The sequence below is a fragment of the Anomalospiza imberbis genome, chromosome 6, assembly GCF_031753505.1.
Source record: "Anomalospiza imberbis isolate Cuckoo-Finch-1a 21T00152 chromosome 6, ASM3175350v1, whole genome shotgun sequence".
Classification (NCBI taxonomy): Eukaryota; Metazoa; Chordata; class Aves; order Passeriformes; family Viduidae; genus Anomalospiza; species Anomalospiza imberbis.
Genome location: NC_089686.1, coordinates 5,242,686 through 5,264,503, shown reverse-complemented (window position 1 = coordinate 5,264,503; position 21,818 = coordinate 5,242,686). Strand labels below are relative to the sequence as shown.

General features: G+C 52.6%; 3 protein-coding genes across 4 annotated transcripts; 2 read left to right on the top strand and 1 right to left on the bottom strand.

The window, feature by feature from the left end:
- Positions 1 to 180: 180 nt before the first annotated feature.
- On the bottom strand, positions 181 to 5,396 carry JKAMP (JNK1/MAPK8 associated membrane protein). Of its 2 annotated transcripts, XM_068192118.1 has the most exons (7): positions 5,265 to 5,396; positions 5,026 to 5,117; positions 4,243 to 4,397; positions 2,992 to 3,198; positions 1,635 to 1,816; positions 887 to 963; positions 181 to 575 (listed from the first exon to the last, which is right to left on the bottom strand). In XM_068192118.1, exons 1-7 carry the CDS (start codon positions 5,275 to 5,277, stop codon positions 357 to 359), a joined length of 945 nt encoding a protein of 314 aa, XP_068048219.1. In that variant the 5' UTR covers positions 5,278 to 5,396; the 3' UTR covers positions 181 to 356. The 2 variants fall into 2 exon arrangements, with proteins under 2 accessions (XP_068048219.1, XP_068048220.1); XM_068192119.1 differs by lacking the exon at positions 5,026 to 5,117 and having other exon boundaries at positions 5,265 to 5,287.
- A 180-nt stretch (positions 5,397 to 5,576) lies between these two features.
- Positions 5,577 to 8,756, top strand: L3HYPDH (trans-L-3-hydroxyproline dehydratase). The gene is made up of 5 exons (XM_068192117.1): positions 5,577 to 6,120; positions 6,387 to 6,556; positions 6,848 to 6,970; positions 7,842 to 7,979; positions 8,273 to 8,756. Exons 1-5 carry the CDS (start codon positions 5,577 to 5,579, stop codon positions 8,396 to 8,398), a joined length of 1,101 nt encoding a protein of 366 aa, XP_068048218.1. The 3' UTR covers positions 8,399 to 8,756.
- A 1,303-nt stretch (positions 8,757 to 10,059) lies between these two features.
- Positions 10,060 to 12,043, top strand: GPR135 (G protein-coupled receptor 135). The gene has a single exon (XM_068192115.1). It carries the CDS (start codon positions 10,217 to 10,219, stop codon positions 11,510 to 11,512), a length of 1,296 nt encoding a protein of 431 aa, XP_068048216.1. The 5' UTR covers positions 10,060 to 10,216; the 3' UTR covers positions 11,513 to 12,043.
- Positions 12,044 to 21,818: the final 9,775 nt, after the last annotated feature.

Sequence of the window (21,818 nt, the reverse complement as noted above, 5' to 3'; positions counted from 1 at the left end):
GCTCTATATTTTTTATTAAAGTCTATTGAAATCCAGGCTCTATTGTTTTATTCAAATATCATGTTAGGAAGTGAATAATACACAAGCAAACCATTGTACTAGGATGTGTCACAAGCTTTTTACACAGATTCACAGTGATAAATAGATAAAAAGACATTGCTTTTCATCTATATCAGATACTTAGGAAGAATACAAAGTGCAGCTTTTTAACATTATACAGTCTTACACAGAGGTGTTTCACCAGAAATCTGGCACATAAACAACTGCTTTTTGAAAACAGAAGTTTCCAAAGCATGGCAAGCACTAAAATTGTTTCATCCAGATCACTGGGACAGAGTTGTTGGCACAGGCTCCTTTTAATGTCCATTCCCACCTTCAGAGAGGATCCGTGAGGGCTCTGTGTACTTTGCTGTCATCAGGTAGAAGAGAGCAGGGGCAGGTACCAAGGCAAGCAAAGGCAGGTCCTGCTCAAGCTTATCCAGTTTGGAAATGGAGATGATTCCATAGGCATGGAGTAACCAGTGGCTGAAGAGGACAACGAGCCTTTTCTTCCTCACAAGCAGATCCTTGAAAAACTTGCAAAACAAACACAATATCCTGTTAGCATTCAGCCTGTTACCCAGCACCTGAAATTTAAGAGGTGTGACAGGTAGAGCACAAAAACCATGTGAAGCCTCCTTGGGTTTGAGCCCTTCCAGCACACACCCAGCTTCTCAGTGCACCATCAGAGGGAATTCTCACATGAGATCCCTCCAGCCAAGAGGGGAAGGGATGCAGGAAAAGGCTTAAATGTAAAATACACCACTGAGAAAAGGCAAGAGACAAAGTGCTCTCTGCTCACTCAAGTCTTTTTTACTCTTTTAACATGGAAAACATGTTTACCCACCTCCACTTCAGACGCAGACAAGTACACAGCCAGCGTAACCAAAGAGAGCACCAGGATGATGTATGGGAAGGCATAATCTAAAGGCAAACACGCAACACGTTAGCAGGCAAAAAATGGCACAGCTTATCCTTCAGCAGAGAGTTCTTCCACAGGTGTGAAGCAAACTGAGCTGCTCTAGCTGCCTCTTAGCATGGCACCACACATGCACAGCAGTGAGGGTCAGCCAAGCACAACCTGCACAGCTGTTCCCTCTGGGGTTTTCTGCTATTTCTCAGTGGAGTTACTCAACACTTACACCACAAACTGAAAAAGGCACATAATGAGAAAAGAGGCTGAGTGGGGATTTTGTGGCACCTCTCCAAATGTGACAAGAATGCTGGAAGCTAAACCAAAAATAGCCAGTCTCCCCAAATATACACTGAAATCCATCTCTGAAACCAGACAAACTCTGCCTTAGCAAAAAGTGGAACTAGCTCGCTCTGAAGTACTTTCCTCTCCCACCCCCTCTGCTCCTTTTTTGAGAAAGGGACAGTGTCTAGCAGCACTAGCTGAGGTGAACAGTGCTGGTCAGGAGCCTGGTGAGGATAGAACTCCTATGGAGCAACCTTTTCAGGTGAAACTCCTCAAAATAACCCTAAACAATATCCTTATTCCCAAAGCAAAAAGTGTCCTGTCCTTCTGTCCCTGAAGTCCTTTCTTAGTGTGCATTTATAGGCATGTTCAGGAGTGTTTTTAGGAGAGAACTCACAGAGGAGGCCTCCTCCCACGGCCTGCAGCACGGTGAGGATGGGGAAGAAGTAGAGTGCTGCATAAATGCTTTTAAATCGGTCAGACCTTCCCAAACCACAGGCAATCTTCTTAACCAGGAGAGGCCGAAGCAGCATCATCAACACGAGACAGAAGGCATAATAGATAAACACAATAGTGTACCTGGAGAATAATAATAAAAAAAAATTCCTCAAAATGTGCAGTTTTCTCATCGAGATTCGGGTCACAACCAAGGAATTTGGGATTAATCATTAAAGACTTTATAGGCACAAGGTTTAAACACAGACTGATGGGCTCACTTTTCCATGAGGGAAACAGGAAAGGAAAACAAAAAGAAAAAGGAAAGGAAAAAAAAAGAAAAAAAGAAGTTACATAGTGATAGGCTGAGAGGACACAGTCTCAAGCTGCACATGGGGAGGTTCAGGTTGGACATCAGGAGGAATTTCTTCACAGAAAGAGTGACCAGACACTGGAATGGGCTGTCCAGGGAGGTGATGGAGTCACCATCCCTAGAGATGTTTAAAGAAAGACTGGAATTGGCACTCAGTGCCATGGTGGTGTTGGGCCATTGGCTGGACTGAATGATCCCAGAGGTCTTTTCCAACTAAATTGATTGTGTGACAGCCTGAGCTGCTATGCCACTTTCTTTGATTACTCAGAAAGCCACTAAGTGATGCTAAATCCAGCTAAAACAGCTCAATGCACACAAGATTCGGGGGATTGACTGCCATTGATCCCAGCTCTATCTGAACACTTTTGGCAGCTTGGAGGAGAGGCAGGGGGGTACACACTCACAGGGGGGTACACAGAGGGGAGTACACGCTCACAGGGGGTGCACACACTCACAGGGGGGTACACAGAGGGGGGTACATGCTCACAGGGGGTACTCACGCTCACAGGGGCTGCACACTCACGGGGGGTACACGCTCACAGGGGGTACACACACTCACGGGGGGTGCACACACTCACGGGGGGTGCACACACTCACGGGGGGTGCACACACTCACGGGGTACACACATTCACGGGGGGTACACACACTCACGGGGGGTACACACACTCACGGGGGGTACACACACTCACGGGGGGTACACACAGGGGGTACACACATTCACAGGGGGTACACACACTCACGGGGGGTACACACACTCACGGGGGGTACACACAGGGGGTACACACACACACAGGGGGTACACACACTCACAGGGGGTACACACAGGGGGTACACACACACACAGAGGGTACACACAGGGGGTACACACAGGGGGTACACACACACACAGGGGGTACACACACTCACGGGGGGTACACACACTCACGGGGGAGTACCCACACTCACAGGGGGTACACGGCCTCGTGGGTGCAGTGCACGGTGGTGATGTAGTCGGGGCTGGGGTTGTAGAGCATCGTGTACCAGTCCGAGAGCTTCTTCACGCGGCAGGAGCGGATGTGCAGGGAGCCCACGGGGTCGCTGAGCAGCAGCGTCACCACGGCCGCCACGCTGCACTCCAGCAGCGCCGTCAGGTGCTGCAGCAGCGCGCTGGAGCTGCGGGACAACAGCACCGTCACACCGTCACTGCCACGCTGCCAGCTCCTGCAAATCCCAACGCCCGCTGGAATCCCAGCGCTGCAGGGCAGAGCCTGCTGCAGAGTTCAAACCTGCTCAGTGTGGAAACTCTTTGGTAATCTCAGGTGATTTGGTGCGTAAAGGAAAAGAGCGGTGAGGGTAACGCACCACACATCTCGAAGGGGTGACGCTGTGATATAAGCAGAATTTCCACAGCTGCAGGTCTTTGTTGGAGACGGTAAATATTCATTTATTAAACATTCCCGGTCCCCTATCTTTTCACCTGCTCATAGAATCACAGAATGATCTGGGTTAGAAGGGACTTTAAAGACTATCCAGTTCCAACCCCCTGCCATGGACAGGGACAGTTCAGGACACTTCAGAGCCATCACTCCTTAAAAAATTCCAGTCTAACACCTAATGGCCACATGCAGCTGTGGATTTAGACCTCTTTTTTACAGAACTTCTCTGATGTAAAGGCCACAGCAGCTCTGCTATCAACACCCAAACCCAGAATACATATTTCTAAAGAGAAATGTCAAACCCATCCTCTCATTGCACTTGTGCAGCCCTGCTGATACTGACCCTGGGGAGAAGGGATGGTACAACCTGCTGCTTCTGTCTGCTGGGAAACCAAATCCAGCCCAAACTGCCAGATGGACTGTGCACTGCCACATTAAAGAGGTACAGACCATGCTCTGAGGGCAGTGACCGGACAGGGCGCCCTGCAGGACACTTACATTTGTAAATAAACCCTCCAACAGCTGCTCTAAACTTCTGTGCAACCATATCAGCTCAATCAGCAAGGGTGGATGGGGCTCTGAGCAACCTGGTCTACTGGAAGGTGTCTCTGCCCATGAGAGAGAATTGGAACTGGATGATCTTTAAGGCTCCCACCCAACACAAACCAAGTCTAGGATTCCAAGAACTGCTGGACAGTTCAGTTCAGCATCTCAGACTGATCACTTGTGGATAAAAGGTTTCCAATTTTAAACAACCGGTCTAGAGAAAGGGCACACAAACCTCTTCTTTCCAGAATACCACTCAATAAAGAACCAGTGCAAAACCAGGGGCAGCATGGCCATGAAGCCGAGGTACAGCCAGTCATAGCGGTCTGGAGATCCCAAACACTCCCGGCAGATTTTGTTGTCATCGGTTCTTTGGCCTCTAGGACACACCTGCAGAGGGCAGAGGTTGTATTTAGAACCCCACCACCAACAGCAAATCACCGCACTTAATGGGAAAACAGCTTGAAGCACTACGGGGCAAGACACAGACCACATTTTTAAAGAGATTAAACAATAACCACAGTAATTTCTCAACTTGCACTTGCTCTCCCTGGCACTTCTTTTTTTAATATAAACAAGGGGGAAGCATGATTAAAAGCCTTCATGCAAGCCTCCATTTTCCTCTGCTGCTGTCACACCACTCCCTTTCATCTCAGCTCCCTCACCAGGCTGCTCACAACCACTGTCCCCCCGTTTCTTGCTTCCCTTTCATCCATCGCACCCTTCCTGGATCTCGCTCTCCCTCAGCGCTCCAATAACCCCGGCGAGCACGGCGGCCGACTGCAGCACAGCTCTGCACACCGTCCCGTTCCGTCCCAGCTTCTCCAGCCCCTCCACTCAGCTCGGGCACAGCACCGAGCCCCCAGCACCTCCTTCGGGAAGCGCCTCACGGTGCAGCTCCTGCTCCGGTCAGGGAGCCGTTCTCGCCCCGGCAGCCCCCGTTACCGACCCGCAGGGGCTGCGGCTCCCGGCGGGCCCCGCCTGAGCCATCCCGCACCGGCCCGAGCCTCGCACTCACCCCGCAGTCCCCGTAGGTCTCCACGGAGCCGTTCACCGACAGCACGGTCCTGCCGCAGTACAGCCCGAGGCAGGCGGGCTGGATGTCCACAGCTGCGGGCAGAGCGCGGGCCGCGTTACCGGGACAGACACCGAACGCCAGTCCCGGCCCGCTCCAGCCGCTGACAACACCCTCAACCCATCCACGCCCCCACCCGCATTCCCAGCCCCGTCCCGGTGCCCCGTGCCGGCCCGTCCTACCGGCGCGGAACATCGCGGTAACCCGGCAACCGCGGCCCCCGGTACTTCCGCCGCGGCACTTCCGCTTCCGCCGCGGGTCGGCTCCGCCCGGGAACGCGGGCGCGGGAACACGCAAGGGGCGTGGCCCTATGGGCGTGGTTACGGTTGTGGGCGTGGCCATGCGGCGGGACTTCCACTGGGTGGGCGCGGCCTCAGGCTGGGGATGCCCGCGCGGGGCGTGGTCTCTGCTTTGTGGGCGTGGTCTCTGCTTTGTGGGCGTGGTCTCTCGGGGCGTGGCCGGTGGCGCGGGCGCGCCCCGGCGGTGCCGGGGCGATGGCGGCACAGGGCGGCGGTGACAGCGACGGCGGCAGAGCGGGACGGGCGCTGCCGCCGCACTCGCCCTCGGGCGCGGTGCTGCAGACGGTGGAGATGCACACGGGCGGCGAGCCGCTGCGCATCGTCCCGCGGCTGGAGGCGGCGGAGCGGGCGGCGGCGGCGGGGCTGTCGCTGCTGTCGCTGCGGCGGGAGGTGGCGGCCAGGCACGACCACGTGCGGCGGGCGCTGATGCACGAGCCGCGCGGCCACGCCGGCATGTACGGGGCCGTGGTGGTGCGCGGCGGGGCGGCCGCGGACGGCGCGCACCTGGCGGCGCTGTTCCTGCACTGCGCCGGCTACAGCGCCATGTGCGGCCACGCCGTGATGGCCCTCGGCCGCTTCGCCCTCGACTACGGGCTGGTGCCAGCGCCCACCCGGCCCGAGACCGCCGTCCGCCTGCGCTGCCCCTGCGGGCCCGTCACCGCCTTCGTGCCCTGGGACGGCCGCCGCAGCGGCAACCCCGTGCGCTTCCACAGCGTGCCCGCCTTCGCTGCCGCCACCGGTGGGGACCGCTGGGTGTTGGGGGGGGTTGGAGGTGGCCGTGCAGGCGTTGGGGGCTGGTGGTCTGGCTGAGGGGCATCTGGCAATTATCTCCCTAGTCCCACTGTTATTCAGAGGTCATCAGGGATGCTGTAAGGTGCCATAGGAGTACTTAAGTTATCATCCCTCTCCACTGCCCTTGCATGTGTCTGGGTTCCTTCACTCTGTATGCGATCCCATGGCTCAGCGCAGTTTTGCCTCCTCACCTTCCTCCCTTTCTCTGCTCAGACTTGGCCATTGATGTCCCTGGCCATGGGAAGGTGGTGGTCGACATCGGCTATGGTGGCACCTTCTACGCCTTCCTCAGTGCCGAGCAGCTGGGCCTCGATGTGTGCTCTTCAAAGACCAGAGACCTTGTCAGTGCAGCGAGTGCAGTGACAGAAGCGGTGAAGAAACAGGTATGGAGGAGCACTGTGGGATCCCAGCATGTTCCCTTTGGCGTGACTGCACCAGACAGATGCTCAGGATGGTGGGAGGGTCCCATCCTCCTGGCCCCATGTTGAATTTCAGAGTCATTACAAGGACAGGAGAAGGAGCCTTCCTGCTTCTCTCTGTCTCTGTTACCTGTGAAGCAGAGGTGGAAACGCAGCCATGTGGCCTTGTCCCCTTCCTCTGGTCTCTCACAGAAGCTGCAGTGCACACATTGCTGCTGATGTGTGCATTTGTGACCCTCTCTGTGCTGTTCCCAGTTCAAGCTTCATCACCCTGAAAGTGAAGACCTGGCTTTCCTCTACGGCACCATACTGACAGATGGGAAAGATGCCTTTAGTGAGGAGCCCACCACCAACATCTGTGTGTTTGCAGATGAACAGGTACAGAAACAGGCTCTTCTCAGGCACAAGAGGTACCACAATTGTCCCTTTGTCACTTGGATCCACTGCAAAGAAGAGAGGCTGTTCTGGTTCTTAGTTTGGGCAGCGATTGCTTCTGCTGCTGGCATGTCTCTGGAGAGCTGAGTGTCGAAGCACACATTCTGGTTTTGCTCCTAATAGCAGAAATACTTCTGCACACCTTAGATGGTGGCATTTTAAAAAGGTTCATACCCAAAACCTGTTGATTGGAATTGTTCAGGAGCTGAGACAGGATCCCAGCATAGTACATGTCCCTAAAGTCCTAAACCAGGGAACATCGGCTGGGGAGGAACGGCAGGAGAGAAAAATGGGGTGTTAAAATTCTGTTCTTGTCTGCAGTGCATAAGGTATCACAAAATGGCAGGGGAAGTTTTGGTTGGACTTCCCAGCAGTGAGGAGTGTGGAGCACTGGGACAGGTCACCTCAGAAGCTGGCCAACACTGTGGTCTTGGAGATTCTAGAAACCAGGCTGGCCAGGAGCCCCCTCAGCGTAAGGAGAACCAATCTTGCCTTGAGGTGTGAGAATAGGGCAGCCCCTCCCTGTCAGTCCTTTTGAGATGATGCTGGGAAGATTTCAAGTGCTCCTAAATAGCCTCAGTATTTATTAGATCATCCATCCCTAAGTGTGCCAAAGTTAACCACAGTCCAGAAGTACCCCAAACCTGCTGCTTTTTTCCTTCTCAGTTCTGATGTATCTGGATTCTCTACAAAATGCTGGGCTGGGGGAGTTTCCCCTGAGTGCAGTGTAAAGGTGGCAGAAAGAACTGAGGGGAGGAATCTCACTTTGTATTAAACCCCAAAATCTAGAGCTGGTTCATCTCTTCTGCTGTAGGTTGACCGAAGTCCGACAGGTTCGGGGGTGACAGCTCGCATTGCTTTGCAGTACCATAAGGGACTCCTCCAGCTGGAGCAGACCAGAACCTTCCGGAGCAGCACCACGGGCTCCTTGTTCACTGGGAAGGCAGTGAAGGCAAGTGGCTCGTGCTGGACTTTCCCCCTGTCTCAAGGGCTGCTGGAAATGTGCTCAGTGGGGAAGCAGAAAAGCCTTTCTGTGCCTAGGGAAGGAGGGAGGTGCCTGCGGGTCTTGCCCTCCCACAAACCTGGCACTAAAAGGATTTTAGGACCTTGTTGTGTTGTGTGGCTGCTTTGGGGTGTACCAGGGCAGGGGTGTCTGCATAAATGTCAGGTAGCACTGGAATTCTGTGGGGTTGGGAGAGTGGAGAACCTTCTGTTGCCTCTCTCCTCATCCTGATCCCTCTGCAGGAGGCCAAGTTTGGGAACTACAACGCTGTCGTTGTGGAAGTCTCAGGAGAAGCCTTTTACACTGGCACAGCCACCTTCACGGTTGAAGAGGAGGACCCACTGAAACACGGCTTCTTCCTCAAGTGACCCGAGCCACGGGTGGTGGCAAAGCCTCACTGATGGTGCTGCGCTTCTCCTGCCCATGAATTTCTGTTTCGCTTCTCCACACGTTACAACAGGAACAGCCTTGGGTGGTGTGACAGCATTTGTCACATTTCAGGATAACAGGCTTGTTGCCCTGTTGTGATTAGCATATTGGGTGCACTGTGATTAGCATATACAAGCTGCTCTGAAAAGCTGTAGTATTTATCTTCTTTTCCTTCTCCATAATTCACAGAAAACTGAGCTGATCTTGGAGAGCTGCCTTCAAATTTATGTGCCTTCTCTATGTCTGCAAATTATGAATTTCAAAGTTAGATTTCTATTAAATGCCAGCTGAAAAGTCTGCCATTTTCCTTGTTTTCACTCCCAGATCTCATTTGCAGGATTCTGAGTATGTCATGACCCTGGATTTGAATTGCTAGCTCTTCTTGTCTCCTGCTCAGCCAGCTGTGCTGCTCTGTCTCATGCCCCAGTTTCCCTGCTCAGCCTGTCCAGACAACCCCTTCCTTGCTCATTTCACCCCACTAGGGCTCTCCTGCATCCTGGGGCTGGGTGCAGGTATTTGATCAGAATTTCCTGTGTTCCTGCTGACTGTCCATGCTGTGCTGCTTCCCTAAGCCTTCCTCTCTTGCTTATCTTGGACCACTGGCTGCAAATACCCTGTGGTTAACTTTCAACAGGAGCAGCTGTGTTTGAAAGTCTGAGCCATTATGACCTTTGACTGCTAATTATTTACTGATTTTGTCCCAGTCCAGGGGTAGCTTGTGCAGCAGAGTGCAGTCAGTGCTTGCTTTGCCAGACTCCCTCCAGGGAAAAACCAAGCACTTGCAGTGGCAGGAGCAGACCTTCAGACCTCTGGTGGCCTGTCACTTCCACTGTGTCTCAGGATAAAATGGTGCTTGTTAAATGAAGACACTCAAGGGAGGAACTGGCATTTGTTGAAAAGAGACATGAAAATGAGAATGATCATCTCATAGAAGCTCATGCAGCAGAAGGGTGCATACTGCTGACCTTTGATAAGGTTGGCACAGAAGAGCCTGGGAGGAATTTCTTCTGTCAGCTTAAAAATAACTTTGTAGCAGGGGGAAACAAAAATCCCCTGATTTATGCAACTGCTGTGCTGCCAATAGAGGTTTTTTGGGATGCTGTCTGGGGCTCAGGCTCCTGCTCCCAGCTTTCCTGTAACTCCCTTGTAAGTCCCATACAGCCTCTGGTCCAAGAGAAGAAGTGACACACACATCCTCTGTGCTTGCAGGATCACGTTCTTCCATGTGTTTTCATCTTCTGGGCATCTCCCTTCTGATCAGCCCCCCAGCCTGGCTCCTTGGAAAGAGCTGGGACAGCAAGTCACAAAGCGCAGCACAGGATGTTTGGAGGTTCTTCAGGCATTAATTGGGATGCATCCTTAAGAAAAATTTCAGACAGGGGCAGGCAGCTATGGATGAGAGTGGTGGGAAAGGGTCCTGCTGCTCATGTCGGGTCCCTGGCCCGATCCCTCAGTCTTACAGCTGATGGTCCCTCAAGCCCCAGCCTGGTGAGCCGGGGTGGTGGTCCCAGCCTCCAGCTGAGTGTCTGGGGGTAGCTGCTCCTCCGTGACGGGCTGCGGGGCTGCCAGGGGAGCACAGCTGTGGGGACCCATGGGTCCCCCGGCCCCACTGCCCGTCTGTAGGGGCTCCGCTCCGCCAACGCCGGGTCCAGCTGGGCCGGGCCGGGCCGGTTCCCCGGGCAACGGCGGCCGAGCGACGTCAGCGGCCGGGGGGGCCGGGAGCGGCGGGGCCTCTGCAGCCGCGGCGGGGCCGGGCCATGAGGCTGCGCATGGAGCCGCCGGCGGCCGTGCCGGGCAACCTCTCCCGCGGCGGCGGCGGCGGCGGCAACGAGAGCGGCGGGGCGGCGGCGGCGGCGGCGGCGGCGGGGGCAGCGGGGTGGTCGGCGGCGGCGCTGGCCTCGCAAGCGGCCGCGCTGCTGCTCATCTTCGCCCTCTCGGCGCTGGGCAACGGGGCGGTGGTGCTGGTGATCGCCCGGCACCGGCAGCTCCGCACGGTCACCAACGCCTTCGTGCTGTCGCTGTCGCTGTCGGAGCTGCTGGGCGCCCTGCTCTGCCTGCCGCTGGCTTTCCTCAGCCTGCTCAGCCGCCCGCCCGGCGCTTGGCTCTTCGGGCAGCGCCTGTGCCTGGCCAGCGCCGCCCTCCACGCCGGGCTGGGCATCGCCGCCACGCTCACCATGGCCCTGCTCTCCTTCGACCGCTACTGTGCCATCGTCCGCCAGCCGCGGCACAAGATGGGCCGGCGCCGCGCCGCGCAGCTGCTGGCCGCGGTGTGGCTGGCCGCCCTGGCGCTGGCCGGGCCCTGGTACGGGCTGGCGGGCGAGGGGCGGCGCGAAGCCCGGCCCGGCGCCTACCGCTGCGTCTACGTGCTGCCCTGGGGCTCCTCGCGGCTCGGGCCGCCCTACGGCGCTGCCCTCATCGTGCTCTGCTACCTCCTGCCCTTCGCCGTCATGTGCTTCTGCCACTTCAACATCTGCCGGGCGGTGCGGCTGGCCGAGAGCCGCGTGCGGCCGCTCACCACCTACGGGCACCTGCTGCGCGCCTACGGGGAGATGCGCACGGCCACCACCGTCCTCATCATGATCGTCTCCATCATCTGCTGCTGGGGGCCCTACTGCATCCTGGGGCTGGCCGCCGCCGCCGGCCGCCTGCCCTTCTCGCCCACCATGGACGCCGTGGCCAGCGGGATGGCCTGGGCCAACGGCGCCATCAACCCCCTCATCTACGCCGCCCGTAACCCCAACATCTCGGTGCTGCTGCGGCGCAGCCGGGAGGGTGGCTACAGGACTAGGAACAACATGGTCGCCTACCTGTCGGTGCCGGGCCGCCAGCCGGAGCCCCGCAGCCGGGCTGAGCGGGTCCGGGAGCGCTACATCAATCGGCACAGCGGTCCCCCGGGCAGCGCCCTGTCCTCCTCCAGCCCGGCCAGCGGGGGCGAGGTGGCCATGTGGGCCTGCAAGACTCCCGCTGTGCTCTTCTGTCGGGATGGGCAGCCGGACACTGTCTCTGAGGCCACCCTGAAGGCCAAAGCAGGCGCCGTCGACACCAGCCTCTGAAGGGATGGGGGCCGGGACGGAGGCATCTGGCCCCGGGGCTGCCTCCCTGGAGAGAGTCCTGGTGCTTGGAGCCCTTGGCAGCCGGATTACCAGGAAACTCTGATGGGTCTGTGTTTCTTCTCCACTGTGTGAGCTCTGCTTTGGTGACCCCATCTGCGGGCAGCAAGAGCTCCACGGGGGAGGGAAATGCCCCTTCCTTTTCAGCAGACCTGATGGATGCATCAGTGACAGCCACCGAGCCCAGCCAACGCAGGAGCTCAGCTGCGAGAACAGGACAGTGTTTGCTCCAGACCTGCAGGCAGTGCCACTGCGAAGCTCAGAGGCTGACACACCAAAGCAGCCCAAACTGTTTGGATGACTCTGTGAGCTGCTTGTTAAGTGCCAAAAAAGCAACTGATAGCTGAGCGCTGACAGCTGGAAGCCACTCTGCAAACACCACACTGTGAAAAACCGCATCATGGCAGGAAAATGTTGCTTTTATCTGTTATATGTGGAAGTGCCAACAGTCATAAAGTCACAGTCTGTAGGAAAGGCTGAAAAAATGATCTTTTTTTTTAAATTTAAATGCTGAAGAATAGCAAGAAAAGTAATTGTGAAAGGGAAGATGTGTAATACTGGGAGGGAAGGAAAGGAAGGTAATACCTCAGGTGTCAGAATTTCAGCAGCCTTTTCTCTTTTTTTGAGGGCACAGTCAACTTAAAATACTATGAATATGAGAAACACGAGTTCCTCAGACAGACTGAAAAGGGTGTGGGCATAAACTGTAGTGTGCACAAGATGTATGTTTTCTTTTTGAGCTCATCCAAAGTGTCTCTCATCTCCAAGGGTTTTACCATACTTAGAGGAGCTGTGTGAGAGAAGTGTCTGAAAGGAGAGGCAAAGCAATACCACGTGTTCTCTGTGTGCTCTGCAGCATGTGAAAATGCACAGAACAGATATTGTTGTATTGATGGCAGCAGTCCATTGGGATACAATATTTAAAAACCAGCTGTTTGCTGTTGGAAAAAAAAAAAGGAAAATAACACTGTGGAAATGTGATTGCACAGCATAAATTTGAACGAATTTATCAGTGGAATCTCTTTGTTCAAGGGCCCAAAGCCTTAAATGAGTATTTTGAATCTGAAATTAAGATTTGGCCTTCATTTGTCTTTGCCAGAGTTTAGTGTGAGACAGTATTTTTCCTTGTACAGGCTTTAGAAATACAGTGTTTTGGTTTTACTGGATTTCTCAGCTGTTTGTGATGCAAGTGAACACAGTATCATTATTTTGTAAGTGAGGCAAATAAATTATCTTTTATGCAGGAAATGAAAGTGTCTCAGCCTGGCATCATTCTCAGGCCAGCCTTGGGAAGGGAACTCCTGTAAAAAAACTGCCAGATGAATGAGAGTAGAGGGACCTAATTGTTTGTGAAATTTTAATGCAGCTGGTTTCCATGCTGTAAGCATTACTGTAACTTTCTTCTCTGGTGTTCCTGAAGCCCATGAGGGAAAGATCTGACCCTTGACTACTCAGCCCTGCTAATTTGCCCCGCAGCTACTGGATTTTGCAGGCTGAGCAGTGTTTTCTTGCTGTTTCAGAAAGAAGCTGTGCAGAAAGCGCACAGCTCTTCAGAGGAGCTGTTTGACAGCGAGTGAACACGGGTGGCTTGTTGGAAGGGCAGGAGAGGAATTTCTGGCACAGCAATGCCCGGCTAAGTGTATATGGAAAGGGGTGGTTGTCAATGAGGAGGTTGGGTTTAACTCTTACCTGGGTAGCTGCAGGTGGTAACAAGGAGATAGGTGGGGGATAATTGATCATGCAGAGCATATGGCTGAAAGCCTCTGGAAAGGGTGGTGCTGCTCCCCTCAGTGCCTGGCTCTGGCCACCTTCCCTGTCCCTTCTGCCCCCACCACCCCAGCTGACGCAGGCACTGAACAACCACTGGTTCCCTCTTTTTCATACTGGTTTCCTTTTCTACTGATTTGGTGTACCACAGGCCAGGGAAGCATGTCTGTGGCAGTCAGGTATGGCCAGGGAAGGATTGGGGATGTCAGGACAGAAGGAGCTGCACTGGGAGTGGAAGTAACACAGCTTTCTAGGAAAGTGGTAGTGAAGCTGCTATAACACAGGTTTCAACATATTTTTAACAAGCTCAGGCTGGTGCATGTTAGTCTTGCATGTGAGGAACTGAATGAGGGCAGCTGGCTGTGGTCTTGGAGGCATCACAAATTGGCACATTTCTGTGAAAAGCTAACTTGGGCTGTTGCAAGAGGAGATTCTTGACCTGATCCTTTTTGACATGGACCTGCTGCAGCTTCAGTAGAGAGCCAGCTTGTGTTTCAAAGCTGTGCCTGGCCTGTGCTCCTCATAATCACAGAATCATAGAATCATTTCAGTTGGAAAAGGCCTCTTAGGTCATCAAGTCCCAGCACTGCCAAATCTACCACTAACCCATGTCCCTAAGTGCCACACCTACATGTCTTTTAAATGCCTCCAGGGACTGTGACTTTACCACTTCCCTGGGCGGCCTGTACTGGTGTTTGGCAACGTTTTCTGTGAAGATATTTTCCCTAATAACCAATTTAAACCTCTTCTAGTGCAACTTGAGGCATTTTCACCCGGTCCTGTTATTTGTTACCTGGGAGAAGAGACCAACCCCACCTGGCTACAACCTCCTTTCAGGTAGTTGTAGAGAGGTCCCTCCCAGACCTCCTTTTCTCCTGGCTAAACACTCCCTCAGCCACTCCTCACATCACAGCACTGTTGAACAAGGTACATAGGTCTCTACAGCCCCATTTTTAAAAGTATGTTTTAAAAAATACAGCCAAATGGTATTAACTAAACCACAAACAGCACAAACCACACCAAAGGCTGCAGGCTGCCTGCCGAAACAGTCCTTGAAATGCTGCTGGGTCCCAGCTCTGCTGAAGGTTGCTGCTTCTCACCCAGCACCAGAGTGGCTGAGAAGGTCTGTCCCTGCAGCCCACAATGGCTCCATGTGCTCGTCTGGGAGAAAGAAACCAGTGGATTAAGCCACTGTTTTACTGTAGCTCTGAAAACTCTGCCCTCTGTAGTTGCAGCTGCTTGTTCTTGGGTGAGAAAACTTTGCAGCAGGTGGCTCCTGGCCAAGCCACTATGGGACATCACCCCTACATCTCCCACGTGCCCATGCTGGTGTCACCCCACTTAGAGATCCCCTTTCTCTGGGCTGAAAAACTCAGAATGCAGGAAGACACTGATGTTTTAGACACTACAAAACCAGCTCTGAGGCTCCAACCCTCCAGTTTCTTTCCTTTTCCCTCTCTTGAGATGAGCCTGGACAAAGCAAATTGCACAAATGTTATTTGCTCAAAGATATTGGGACATATTTTAGCACACCAAAAATCATATGGATTATTCTGTGTAGGATATTCAGCATAGGAGAAAGAGGAGTTCAAGTGATTTGAAGGCCAGTTCAGCCCTGGATACCGGAGAAAACTGCAGTCCAAGGTAAATTAAAAATGAGTCTTTGGGCTCTTTGGTCTCTTGTTGACTTTCCAGCATATTTAAACCCTCAGTTTAAGAGTACCTTACTATTTGGCAATGATAACATGCCACTGACTGAACTAATGCATTATATCTTAGAAGGAAAACATTAAGTCTTGATGAATGACAAGCATTTCAGAACATACTGCTCCAACTGCATGCACTGGTAGTTTTCCTGCTGATTTAATCATCGGATTCATTCAAGTAGTTATTTTCCCCTCCCTTCCTAATCTGTGGATGAAGCCTCCGTTCAAAGCAAATGCTGTGTGCATAACTTAGGAAGCGTGAACAATTAGCAGTCCAATTAGCAGTATTTACAAGTGACAGCCAGATGGGCTGTAATAGCTGCCATCAATCACCAGAACGGGGAGAGCTCAGGAGTACGAAATACCCCACTGCTGCCTCTCTTTCAGCACTGGTGTTGATTCCTGTATCCAGCAGATGCCAGCAGAGACCTCAGCAGCCAGCAGAGCTGTCCCGGCAGTGATCCTGAGAAAAGCCTTTTCTGTTAATGAGATCAACCCTCAGAACTGCTGCTCCCCAAATACGAGCACTCAGGGTAGGGGTTGTGACTGATGCCCAAAGAGCACCTCACCAGGACTTATTCTGAAAGACAAATTCAACACATGCTGCTCTTTGGGAAGTTTGTTGTACGAGCTGAAATGAATCATTTGGAAAGCACGTCAGAAAAGTGGGATTTTGTGCATGCAGGCCAGAGCTGCAAAGCTGCAGCCTGGAGGGCTGGTGAGATCAGTCCCAGTGCTGGCAGCGTGCTTTGTTCAGCAGCACAGCTGCCTCTGCACTCTGGATGCTTTTGTATTTTCACATGATGACTCTGATTATTAATAATAAATGGGTTCACATCTAGATCTGCTTGCAAAGCATTACAGAGCCACAAAGTAAGTGCTAAAAAAAAAAAAAAAAGATCCCAAGTCCTCCAGGAGGAATAACCCACAATAAGATCCAGTCTTGGGGGACCTCATGCTCATTTGCACAGTGCTGCTTTGCTGCTGCAAGCCTCGGGCTTGCCATTACCAGTGGGGTGAGTCCCAGTGGCTTCACTGGGGCTGAATGTGGGAGGATGATGCCAGCTCTCCCTCCTATAGCATGGCCAGCCCTCCTGCTGTTCCCAGTTTGCAGAGGAGTGCTGGGTTTTCAGTGCCAGGCTGCTGGCAGGCCACTGAGTGCTGAAGCATCCCCACTCACCACAGCCAGAGTGCTTGGGCAGCAGCTCAGCATTTCTAGGTATATTTTTTTTTCCTAGAAAATTACCGCTGCAAAAAGCAGCAGGAAAAGTGATGTGGGGAGAGACAGGCTGTGAATCCTTCTCAGTGGCATGAAATGGATGAGTCACAGGGGAAATCAAAGTGAAAGCAGCAGAAACCCCAGGGCGCAACACCGAGGTCTGCACTGATCTGTCTGGGGAGTTATGGATGATCTCAGCCATGAAGACCCCAGGAGGCTGTGACAGAGGAAATTTAACAAGGGGGGGCTGTGTGCTGGGGCTGTTTGTACTGGGTGGCAGAGCACACCAATGTGCCCACAGGCTCATTGGTGATCATAGGAGATGAGTAGGATCCAGCTGTGATTCAGCAGAGGAAGTAAATTCACCCTGAGAGGAACTGCTTGTTATTTGTGCCATTTCTTGACTGCTGGCACTTAGCTCCTCCAGGTTCAGCTGGTTTCACAAAGGCAAGCACTGCCAAAGCCCACAAAACCAACCAGGGAGCAATTTCCGTGTACTTGGGATCCTTAACTTTATGCATCCATTATTCTTGCCTTTATTTTTAATCTTATCTCTTGCATAGTCAGTTCAGAAGCTAAGGGAACATCAGAAGGTAATCATAAAGGTAACAAAGTTTTTTGGAAAGATTTCTTTAGACCAGAGGATTGTGCCTTTCCTAGAGGCCTTTTATTATGTGCACTGAAGAGTTAAAGGTGTTTGCAAACCACAGTGCTCCACACATTTGCTTTCCCTTCAGACATGGGGACACCTCTTCTCCTTGCCACCATAAAGAAAAGCAGAAAGATGCAGCCATGACGACTTTGGGGAAATCACTTAGGAAAATTATATTCCTCAGTTTCTGGGATGGAGATTGGGAGTGGAAATAGGGCTGATCAGCCTTCTACATCTGGAGGAACATCCGCGTTTCACCCAGGGGCCAGAGCAAGTCTGGCTGAAGGCAGCAGGGATAGCTCCTCCTGCTTCTGCCAGCAGCTTTGATGCAGAAGCCTAAACACTTTGGGTAGTGCTTGGGGGCTTGGCCAGAGGGATTCACTGAGGGATTCACAGTCAGAGCAGGTGAAAACTGTCCCCATGTTGGGGCTGCACATGGACACCAGGCTGGCTCCTATGTGAGATTATGGAAAGCACCAGGCCAGCCCAGCCCTCCCCACTCCCATTGGAGAGCAGCTGGGAGGATGCTGGTGTTTCAAAACCCCTCTGGATGGGCCCTACAAATGAACACACTCCCCCACGCTCATCTACCCTCGGGGTAGATGTGGACAAAACCAGCAAAATAAATTTCTCTGAAATTCGTCTCGCCCTCCCAGCAATTCCCTCACAACCCCATAAATGTAATTTGCTTACCTGATTTAGCAACATACTCTGAACTAATCTCAGCATCAGAGATAAAAAATGCTCTGAGTAACCAGGTCACTTATTTTTTCCAGTGGAATCTAATGTGCTGCAGCACTTGTGCCTGATCTGTGCCTGTGGCCTCTGTGCTCAGTCTGGTGCATTTTACAGAACATTTGGTAATATAGCATCCCTGAGGTCATGTCAAGTTCTGAATACAGCATCTGAATTGTGGAGTCTTTAGAGAAAATGTGACTCAAATGGTGATTGCCTCCTGCTATTAAATTGGAAAGATTTGCCATAGAAACTAGGTCTTGTCTGAGTGCCTCTCTGATTTCATAGCAAAAGGGGTTTTAGGCAATGATCAGGAGCTGGGCGAAGCACAAAACCGGAACTTTCTTACTTTTCCTTGAGCCCAGGGGATGCTCTGCACAGAGCCTGGCAAAGTAAAGCCATATCAAAGTGCACAGGCACAAATTCAAGCAGATGGAAAAGCTGCTGGCACCCTTCAGCACCCAAAACCCGGGTAAAGCCAGGGGCACTGTCCCAGCCCAGTGTCCTGGCAGGCCAAAGGTATGACTTAGGCAGCAGGAACAAAGCTGTGCACTCCAGACTTGCTGTGCTGGTGCCCAGGATAATCCTGGTTTAGAGCAGCTCTGCTTGCTGTTGTCCAAAACCAAAGTGAGTTTGTCCTGCCCCTCCTGCAGAGCCACCTCTGAGCTGAGAGCACGTGAGCAAATACTGGAATATGGGCCAGCAAAGAAAGTAATGGAAAAAATGGCAATTTCAATGATTTACCTTTACAGAATTGCTCTGAGAACTGGGCAACTCCAGCTTAATTTCAAGGTCTTTGCAGTGTGACAACAGAGTGCATACAAAGTGTAAGGAAAGCTGGGTAGAAACAGGCTCCCTACACACATCCTGGCACTGGGGCAAGCCCTGGGCACACTGTAGTGGAGTGGGGCAGTCTGTGGTAATTTCAAAAGCCATGGAAGTAAGTTCAGATGACCCATGAAACTGTTTTGAGTTACTTTGTCTTACACACATGTGCATTTTTACACACTGTGCATCCACCTGAAGGTCAGGCATTGCCAAAAGTCACAGAGAAGCCACAGGCTGTGACCTTTGGCTATTTGACTCGAATTACAATAGAAAGAATTAAAATTAGCCCTCCTCAACCATGCTGGGGGAAACGTTTACTGAAAATTTAGCATGAGAACTTTTCAGACCACAGTAGAGATCGCAGAGGAAAAGAAGAAGTGGAATTTATTTTGTACTTGACAGCTCTAAAATGCTGAAGGTGGAGAGTGCCAGCAGATGGCACTTTCCTCTGCCTTTGCTGAGGCTCCGGTGGGGCCCGGCAGCACGGGATTTCTCCCTGGCTCTACCTGCACACTCTCATCAAGCCTGATTAAGGCTAAAAATGACAAAAAATGCTCAGAGGTTTCAGGTCAGAGCACTCCTGACTCAAACGGAGAGCTCTCCTTTTCACATGCATCTGTTGGAGGACCCTGGACAATGCCAGGGAGAGAGGTCACAGGAGAGATGTCTGCAGGATTTGCTGCAGGAGATGGAGATGGGGCTCATCCCCTCCCTCCTGCATCCATCACCTTTGTGTCCTCTTGGCCTCTCCTGTCTCCCCCAGAAGCAGAGCTCGAAGAATGTTTTCATTCAAAGCACAGGCTGATGAAATAACCAGCTTGTATGGGAGTTGAGAATCATAGAATTGTTTGGAACCACAGAATCATTTAGACTGGAAAAGATTTCTAAGATCATTGAAGCCAACCATTCCCCCACACTGCCAATCTCACCATTAACCATGTCCCCAGGTGCAATATCTACATGGATATCTACAGAGATACCTCCAGGTGACTCCACCACTGCCCTGAGCAGCCTGTTCCAATGTTTGGAAACTCTTGGGACAAAGAACTTTTCTCTAATATCCAATCTAAACCTGCCCTGGCATAACTTGAGGCTGTTTTCTCTTGTCCTGTTGTTTGTTACCTGGGACAAGAAATCAACTCCCACCAACTTCACCCTCCTGTCAGGGAGTTGTAGAGAGTGAGAAGGTCCCCGCTGAGCCTCCTTTTCTCCAGGCTGAGCCCCCCCAGCTCTCCCACTTGCTCCTCATCAGACTTGTGCCTGTTCCTGTGGCAGTCCAGCAGTGCCAGCCCTGCACAAGGACTGCAGATTTGATCAGGCTGTGTGATAGTGAAGATGGCAAAGTGCAGTTTTACCCCAGAGCGTCTGCTTGAGGTGTGACACGGGGGCAGTGGCAGTGAGGACAGGTCCCACAGCACAGGTGGGAGCAGAACTGGCAACATCCCGGCTTTGCTTACCCTTTCCCGAGGGCCTCCAGAAGGGCTATCAAATTCTGACAGGTCCATTGGGCCCACGGTCCCCTTTTTTTTGGGATTAAATAAATAGTCCAGAAGTCCAGCAGCTCTGCCAGCAGCACGGAGTGGCTGCCAGCGGGATGGGAGCCGGGTGTGTCTCCCCATCTGGCCGTGCCTGCCCTACTTGCTGAGCTGAGCTTTGCATGCAATGCTGCAATGCTGCCGTGCCTGCATCAGGCCATTGCCACAAGCCCTTGACTCATCTTTTCCCAGCTGGGGGCGATGCCAAGGACAACAGGCTGAGTGCGGAGGTGACACCTGGCACTCCTGTCGCCCCAGCCTTGGGCAGCAGGGAAAGCTGCCAGGCTGGAGAAGAGCACGATCAGGGCTGGCTCAGCAGGTTTGGTGCCACCAACTCGGCTGGCCCCCATGGGACGATTCCTCCAGGAACGCCGTGCCCGGCAGCTTCCCCAGCACCAGCGGGGCTGGGCAGGTTTGGACCATCCAGCACACAAGGATGTGCTGGCTCATGGCTGTAAGTGGAGGGAACAGTCTCCAGGATTTGGAGCACAGGAGCCTTTTCTCAGCCCAGCCAGCCAGGACCTCAGTGGACATGGGCTCACACGGCACAGGTGTGCCAGTCCAGCACAGTGCCCACCCTGGTCCCCTTTTCCCTGGGATGACAAACACTGTATCTGAAATTTGTATTCCTTAACAATAGATGCTGCTAATCCAGCCATGTGGAAGGGTTTGGAGTGGAGGAAGCTTGAAAGTTACTAGGATATTTTTTCTCATCAAGTATCTTGGTTGAATAAAAAGCTGTGTCTTGACCTCACTCACATCTCCCAGAGCCACCCTGCCCCCATCCTGGGGACTGTCCTGTGTCACTCAATGGCATGGCCCAGGAAACCTGCAATCTGCCATGAACTAGAATTTCAGGCCCTCATCGGTTTGTGGGGTTTGGCCAGTTTGTTCCCATCTATTTATGGACAAACCCCAACCAGCCCTGTGCTGGGGACACGGGGATTTATGATGGGAAAAGAAGTTGAAGCTGTTCCTGTTTTCCTTGGGTCCTATCACCACACAGCCCTGGGCTGCTTTCCCATGGCATCACCAGCCCACGACTGCCAGGGGTGGTGATGGAATCTACGCTCCCTGCCAGCCCCAATCCAAAATGGGAAGCCCATGGGTCAGAGATGCTCCCACTGGCACAGGCAGTGGGGTCTGGGGGTGTCTTTGGGTGCTGCAAAAATCACTCAAGAGCATTGGAAAAAGAAAGTAACACAGAGCCTGGATGGAAAGGTGTGTGGGAAAGGAAAAGGTGAGCAGGAATGAGCCAGGAGGGATTCGGGCTACTGCCAAGGGAACCTCACTAGATAGGCTTGCCAGAGGGACAGCCCAGCCAGCACTTCTCCTGGAAAAAGGGACAGGATCATATCCTACGATGCAAAACTGGCTGCTGCCTCAATGCAGGATCCTGGAAAAGCCTTGGAAAAATTCCCACCAAGGTGGGAACAGGCATCAGCAACAACAAAATGAGGAGAAATGAACGAGTTCATCAACTGCAAGGCATTTCAGAACCCACATGCGGGTGAAAATGAGGATGCTGCAATCCTGGAGGGTGGAAAAACCCAACTGCCTTAAATCCAGCAGGGTGGAAAAACCCCAACCTCCTAAAACCCAGCAGTCAGGGCAAGGGTGAAGGGGTTATCACCTGAGCCCAGAAATGCCTGCAAACACACCCAAAAAAGAGCAAACCTCAGACAGCCTCTTTTTCAACACCTGCCTCATTTCCTAATTATCCCATTTTTTCCCCTAAAAAATAACTCACGCCTCTGCTGTGTACACTCACCGAAATCATTTTGCTTTATTGCATATTGCCATCTTA